The sequence below is a fragment of the Topomyia yanbarensis genome, chromosome 2, assembly GCF_030247195.1.
Source record: "Topomyia yanbarensis strain Yona2022 chromosome 2, ASM3024719v1, whole genome shotgun sequence".
NCBI classification, from domain to species: domain Eukaryota; kingdom Metazoa; phylum Arthropoda; class Insecta; order Diptera; family Culicidae; genus Topomyia; species Topomyia yanbarensis.
Window position 1 is genome coordinate 171,495,314 of NC_080671.1, and position 7,649 is coordinate 171,502,962.

General features: G+C 36.9%; 1 protein-coding gene across 1 annotated transcript; it reads right to left on the bottom strand.

Moving 5' to 3' along the window:
* Positions 1-2,781: 2,781 nt before the first annotated feature.
* Positions 2,782-6,520, bottom strand: LOC131682121 (regucalcin-like). Its single transcript, XM_058963355.1, has 4 exons — positions 6,315-6,520; positions 5,819-6,247; positions 3,339-3,477; positions 2,782-3,278 (listed from the first exon to the last, which is right to left on the bottom strand). Exons 1-4 carry the CDS (start codon positions 6,475-6,477, stop codon positions 3,080-3,082), a joined length of 930 nt encoding a protein of 309 aa, XP_058819338.1. The 5' UTR covers positions 6,478-6,520; the 3' UTR covers positions 2,782-3,079.
* Between the last annotated feature and the right edge of the window lie 1,129 nt (positions 6,521-7,649).

Here is a 7,649-nt window from a genome sequence, read left to right on the forward strand (position 1 = left end):
ACGAGGGCTGAAGAAATTCAGTACGATACATGTGTATAGTAGGTACACCACAGCAATCATTGCATTTCTCACTCATATGAGTTAGGGAGCCAGCGTAATTTACTACTGCGAAAATAAAAAGTCCTGATTTCACATCCAGCACACTTTCCAGTTTTAAGGGTAAATAAAACAATAAGCTGAGTTTATCACATCTTTCAGAGTTTCGCTCAGGTATTCATGACGCGCATTTCATAGCACGTTCTCTCCTGCATGTTTTTTGTTGCTAATAAAATGGAAATTTTTTCGCATTCTTTGGTGAAAGTTGATATTATTAGTTAAATTGGCCCCTGAAAATCGCATTACTCATCTTATCCGGAAATTTTGAATTTGGGATAAATCGCTACTTGCGCGAGTGAGTGCGAATTGCGATGATTGTTCCACAGGAACCCAGTTAAACCCAGTCCGGGACCGGTTTGGAACCTCGCCTTCGGCACGAAGAGATACCGGAACTCAGCGACACCTTCTGTTGTTAGTCGCCTCTTACGACATGGTAGCAGATGCCCAGTGAGTCTTCTCAGCTCAAATACTTTGAGAGATTTCAACTCGCCGGATACCACATGGCTTTTATTTTCGAACAAAAGAAAAGAATATAAATTATTGTTTTTGTGAAATATGTAACAACTTTTTTTCGGTGTATATTTTTTTCGTACAGAAGTTTTCATTCCCTGTAACTCTTTCTTCGATAGTTTTGCTGTATAAAATACTGTAACCGACCAGTTTTTTTTTAAATACAACATGCAATAACTTCTGCGCCCTTCTAAAACCTGAACTTGAGTCAAAATGATCTGATAGGCTGTGGAATATGTACAGTAGAGTGGGACATGGTTATATGAAAAAAATTACATTTCGCTCCGAGTAACTTTTTGGGTACCATTTAGCTCCCAGAATAACTCTGCAATTTTTTTAGTTCGATCGGTGAAACTATATTTTTGCGCCTACGGTTTAAAGTTTACATGGGATTTCGTATGGGAAAAACGTCTTTTGCAAATTAATTATTCCAAGAGTCGCCCGTTACCTTCTAAAAATAAATAGATGTCTGATTTTTATAGGAAATTTGTCAAGAAAACAGAGTTTGGAAGACCACGAAACGATCTGATGCTTGTGGAAAAAGTTATTGAGCAAAAACCGATTGATGCACTGATGATTAATGGAAATTTTACTTTTCATAGCATCACTGCTGCTAACGGTCTAATTATATACAAAATCTTTAATTTTCTCTTATTATGTACAAAAGAAGACTCAATTTATCCCTCAAAACTTTTGCGAAGTGATCAAACAGTACAGATAATTGATTTGGACACATTAAGAGAAGATCAAAACAAAATTGCATATAATTAGACAACCAACGGCAGTGGTGCTAGAAAAAATGAATATTTTATCAATCGTCAGAACATCCATCAATTTCTACTTAATAACTTTTTTCTCAAGCGTTAAATCGTTTTGTGGCCTTGGAAACTTTGTTTCTCTGTTAAATATTCCATAAAAGCCACATAACAATTTATTTTTAGGAAGCACTGGGCGACTCCTGGAGGAATTATTTTGTGAAAGTTAATTTTCCCATACAAAATCCCATGTAAACTGTAAATGGTGGGCGCAAAAATATAGTTTTACTGATCCAGCTAAGAATTTACACAGTTGTTCTAGGACCTAAATTGAACCTAAAAAGTTGCTCGGAGCAGGAATCTAATTTTTGTCCCACTCTAATGTACACAGTCTTTCATGTCGGTGAAATGTGAACAATTTCTTCGGGATCGAATCGGTCACGATTTAAATTAAAAAACCTATTTGAAAAGAAAATTGGGGTGGCAAATTTTGTCTGAAATGCCGCATATGTGATATCTTTTTTCATAAAACCATTATACCACGGACCGTAGTTGCACTGTGAAAGCTGAAAATGTATTTTAAAGTCAACATACAGCACATGTCAGCGTTAACCAACTGACAACTGCCTACTGAGATTTCCCATATAATGCTGTTGCTGGCCCGATGTTCACACATGCTGTGACAACACTTGACTGCGGGAAAACGGCCCCAGTGGAAGATGGGGCGGAAAACTCAACATACATCCGAAATGTGCATTATTTTCGGAGCCAGACAATGTGGAGCCATCCTTGATTTTTTCATCGCTCCACCATACCTTGCTTCCCCCCTCTTTTCCACTGTTACTCGCTTTTGCTACTATAGTACTACACTATTGCCACTATCGATAGTGGCGCGGTCGGATTCTGGTACTCGCCCAACCTCACTCGAGAGGAGTTTTTCGAGTTTTCGGGCTCGGCCATCCTTTTCGCCTGTAGCAAGAGACTTCATCTTATCTTCGTTTCCCTTCTCGCGCCGCATAAATTTATGTGTTATAAATGCAGATGGAATATATTTCAAAGTAACATAAAATGTCTACTGCTTGTGAATAAAGCACAACTTTCGGCTTCATGTACTCAAAGAATCTGATTATCTTTATCGTTGTGTCTGATCGTATGTTGGGCCTAGCGATATCCACACAGCTGCACTGGTTTCGGGAAATTCATGCGAGACCACTAATCCAGCACACGCCCGCAAAGAGGCGGCTTCTGAAGGCTGTTTGTAATATTTATAGGACGAAAATGAAACGTATTGGCTGGTGTTCGAAATAACAGTTTAGGGAAAAAATTGCAATGGGTCACGGGAGAGTTGAGCTGTTTTCTCAAATCAATAACGCGTCGGTGGAAATGTGTCACGATTTTAAAATATTAAAAATGCAATTAATTGTCAATAAAAAAAGATGCATTTATTGTTTTTCAGCTGTTTAAAATCCATTTAGGGAGAATTTTTTTTTTAAATTGTTGTGATACGGATCTTCGAAGAAACAAACATGAAGTAGCGGTCTGAAGGAAATTTTTTAAATATGTAGGTATTTTTCCTGATTTAAATTGCAGCTGTTAAATGAAACGACGCAGACGAATGTGAATTACCCAGTGGAAAAGTTTTAAAGCTAAACATGACCCATGGTAATGCATGGAGACATAGCTATTCAAAAACGGACTTTGACACATCGTACTTTAATCTATAGTTCCACTTCATTCATGGTTGTGCCCTTCACTCCTAACCCTGTAACTTTGAACGTAGCTCCTGCGGGTGGATTCTGCGGATCTACCACTTGCTTCTTCGCTGTTGTAACATAGAGTTCATCCAGATTGGGTCCTCCAAAGGCTACCGAGGTAACTTGTTTAGCCGGGATTTTGATTTCTTGTATAATTTTGCCACTGTAAGAAACACAATATTGGTGAGAAATATTTAGCACGGGCTCTATCGATAAACTATACTTCGGACTTATCTTGACTACTGTGGCTCCATGGAAAACTGCCACATAGAGATTTCCTTCTGTGTCGATGGTCATACCATCGAAAAAATAAGCAGGACGTTTCCCATTTTCCTTTAGGTCGAACCAGACTGTTCCGTTAACTGTAAAAGAAATCGTTATGGGTGAAACGTTTCCCACAAGGGTCAAGTACAACGTTTTTAATACCACACCTTAAAAAATATCGTACTTAACCCATTCATGCCCATGTTGTTTGTGGACAACAAAGTTTTTAAACAGTTATAACTTTTGATTGAGGCAAGATTGGCACACAAAAACAAGTAAGGCTAATAAATGTGACTATTGCCTTTCATTTAAGTACTAACAGTTACAAGGATCAGCTCCAGAACTGAAGTTATTGCAGTTAGTCTGATTGGTTTCCAATGGACCAGTGCTGCCAGGGACAGTTTAAGTTGACGATGGTAAATGAATTTTTCATATATCTTCGTTATGTTGCCATATTATTAAAAACTGATAAAACTTATCAATTTGGAGTGCCTTTGGTTACGTTTTCCAAGCAAGTGGACTATTGTAAAAATTCTAGGATAATTGTATTAAGCATTGGAAGGTAAAAAATGAGCAGCCTTTAGCACTGCGATAGAAGGTCCTATCTTTATGAAAAATGGCTTTTCGTGGCCCCACCGTTTTCAAATAAAAAATAGTTTTGAAATCCTACATGCACTAGAAAAAAGTAGGGCATGAAAGGGTTAAATATGCGCAAGTATAAATCATCCTTATCAAATTGGGAGGATCGATTTTAAATGGTGCAAATACGTGCTATGAGTAGTTTAAGTATGTTTACTCACGGTGTCTGTAGTAGAAAATATTTAGACAAAAAATCAGTATCGCTAAATTACTCACTAGTCGAAAGCTTAGATGCTCCTCTTCCATCTGAGGGTGGTTCTAGATTTTTTTTTACATTTTGATGACAAATCTTTTAGGTAATTTTTCAATTTTTAGCTCAAAACAGATATCTCCCTTTTAGGACTGTCAGAGGAACGGACTTGTAACGTTGATGAAAACCTTCGAAGGCACTATTTAACCAGTTTGGCGTTGGAAATTCGCTAAACAAAACGTTTCCTTCAATTTATTTTTCTTTGAAATATATTTTTGCTCGGGGTTCCTATGTTACATTTCAAATTCTATCATTTTTCTATGGATTCTTTGAACAATTGTTTTCGTTTTCAGTTTAGTTGAAAATTACGAGTTTAAACACAATCGAAAGACTCTCCCTTCAGAAACATTTCAGATCAGTGGTCCACATTTCAGTAGAAAATTATATTTATGGCAAAATCATTTCGTGTTCTTTTTGTAGTCAGCGAGAAAATGGTTGGAAACAGCAGGGTTTTATCTGTTTTTAGGGATTGTGAATTTGTTGAAAATAGTGATTCTATTATAGGAAATATAGAAAAGTTGAAATTTTAAAGTGCACTTCATCAAGTATTTCGATTTGATTAATCGACGAAACAAAGGATCTAAATACACCAAATAAAGATAAAATGGTCTGAAAAATCCGAAAATGATGTAACTTTGAATAAGGAAAGGGTCGGAAAAGAATTCCGAGCAAACAAAATATCTACATCGAAAAAAATGGTTCCCAAAATCGTGAATAAAGTGACATGAATTCTGGAACAACCACTTGTTTACGTTACGATGAACAAAAATCGTGTGTTTTATAATTATGTTCCATTTTTATTCAATAACGCCTGTATAACGCATTTATTAGTAAAGATACTTGCTTTTGTTTTGTGAACTTCAGTCACGGTTTCTTCCATACCATTACAAATCGATTTTCTACACGTAATGTTAAAAGGTTTAATCGTGATTCAATTAGTAACTTTTGAAACATTCAGAACCCGACTATGCAATATGAACTGATTCATTATTTGTTATATCATGAACATGATCTGGTTTTCGTGGTTGTAATGTAGTTCACAAAATCAGAACATATTTGCTCGGGAACTATTTCACGAAACCCGGAATCATAATCGTGAACTAATATGATAGTCACGACCAATGTCCGTGCTCATGAAATTTTTCCCAAAAACACATAAAATTCTATTCATGTATACGTGAACTTATTCTATCGAATTAGTCACAAATCACCATTAATGGTCATGAAATAGTTCACAAAACCATAAAATATTTTTTATGTATTCGTGAACTAGTTCATGATTCCTAGTATAAGAGCCACGACTTACCTTTCGAGCTCGAGCAATAGTTAACATGAATGGGGTGGCAATCCTTTGACAGTTGTGTTGAAGAAACGTGTGTTAATATAGCAAGAGATAAAGTGATCTTATATGCTTGAAAAAATTTCAAGCGGCTTTAACTACAAAATTGCAAGCGATGCTAACATTATATGCAAGAGATTTTTGTTTTAGGTGTTCTTTGGTTGCACCGTGTGGTAATTTTAGTAGCTATTTGATTTATATGTACATTTACCTATGTTTCCAGAAGCATCTACATCAAACTGTTTTATGTCATGTGTGCCAGAATCGATGAAGAAGAATTTTTTGCTCTTATCATTCCAAACCAGACCATTGGAAATAAACAATCCAGACAGCTGTTCGACGAAACTTTCACTCCTTGCGTCATATCTGTAAAAGCGCCCAGTATTCGCTTCGAACGGATTTCTTCCATCTTCTTCATTTATCATTGTTCCAGCATACAGTCTACCGCAGGAATCGACCTTCCCATCATTCCATCTATGACCGGCTGCCTTCTCACCAAGGTCAGCCAATACCTTTACCACTTGAGCCTTCTCAGAAATTCCATCCCAGCTCACAATCACCAAACGAGTGCCATCGCCCAGGACGAACTCGTTGCTCCTTCCTTTCACCGGAATAATAAATGAGGCATACTTGCAGCCCTCTGTATGAACAAATAATAAGTTAGCACACCGGAATCAATGGAAACACTTCAACACACAGACACACACCAACAGTGGCATTGTACACCTTATTCTGCCTGTAATCCAACCGGTGAATGGTAGCCTCGGGCAGGCTCACGTAGTACAAGGATAGACGTTGACCATCCCAATGGGGACCCTCGCCCAGTAGTAAATGAGGTTCCGGGATTTGTTCCACTTTGTAGCTCGTCATATCGATGTTCTGTGACGGGTTTCTGTCAACTAGCTGCACTCTACCTGGCCACTTGTCTTTTATAGAAACGCGGCACTCGTCATCATTGATTGCTTTGATAGACAGTTGAGTGCAGATAAGATTGGTCGATAGATATTTATAATATGTGAATAGCATATTCAAATTATAAATGAGTCTAGGAATGAGTGGACTTTTTACCAAAGATTGCTTCTCTGATAGAAGAGCGGCTTCGTGTATGGCAGTAAATCTCTTAATTATTGTTATTCGCGGCTAATTTTTCACGTGCATTGCATGCTTTTTACATGCGATAGTTTCGTGCGTCTAACGAATATTGCGTGAAAAATTTGTGTGATTTGATAAGATAAAAAATGCTTACTAGGACGAAATTGGGTAAAGACGGAAATTGTAACTGGTACAGTAAAATCGCAGAGCACGGACATATGGTCGGTGTTAGGTCAGACCGGACTAAGTGACAGTGCATTGATTTCGAGAAAAACGCGTTTAAAGTTTGAATCGCAGCACCCTTTACATTATAAATGGAAAATAGTTTTTACCATAATTCTTATTTATTGTTTCATATTTCAAATCTGGTAAAAGTGGAATGTAGATGAAGAAATTCTTTATCAAGTGCTATCATTAACTCATTTTTTGATGTTTTGCGACTTGGTCCGGTCTGACTTAACACCGACCATATGAGCTGAAACATTTTTTCTAAGTTACCTATATGCACTAGGATGAATCGATGTTGTATGGGAAAAATTGCAAATGGTCATAACTAGTGACTAACTTCTCGAGTTCGATTTGTGGCCCCAAATGGCCGTACAAATACAGGGGGTGACTGGTGACAACTAGGATTTCCGCATCGCGGTTATAGTTTACAGTTATTATACGTTCATATTTTATAGTTTGTATAAAAAGTTGTATGAAAAAAACTACTTTCTGCCAACTCTGCTCATTCAGGTGATTAAATATTTCAGTTGTAAAATCTATCTATACTCGTAGTATTAACCCTTAAATGCGCAATGTTGTTTTAAAACAACATTGCGAAAACCATCTCAAAATTATCATAGTAACGTATTAAAACTGTTAGACAATTTTCAGAAAATTTGAAAAAAATTGCTTTGCGCCTTTAAGGGTTAACTTTTCACCAAAGGGAAGTGAAAATATTATGT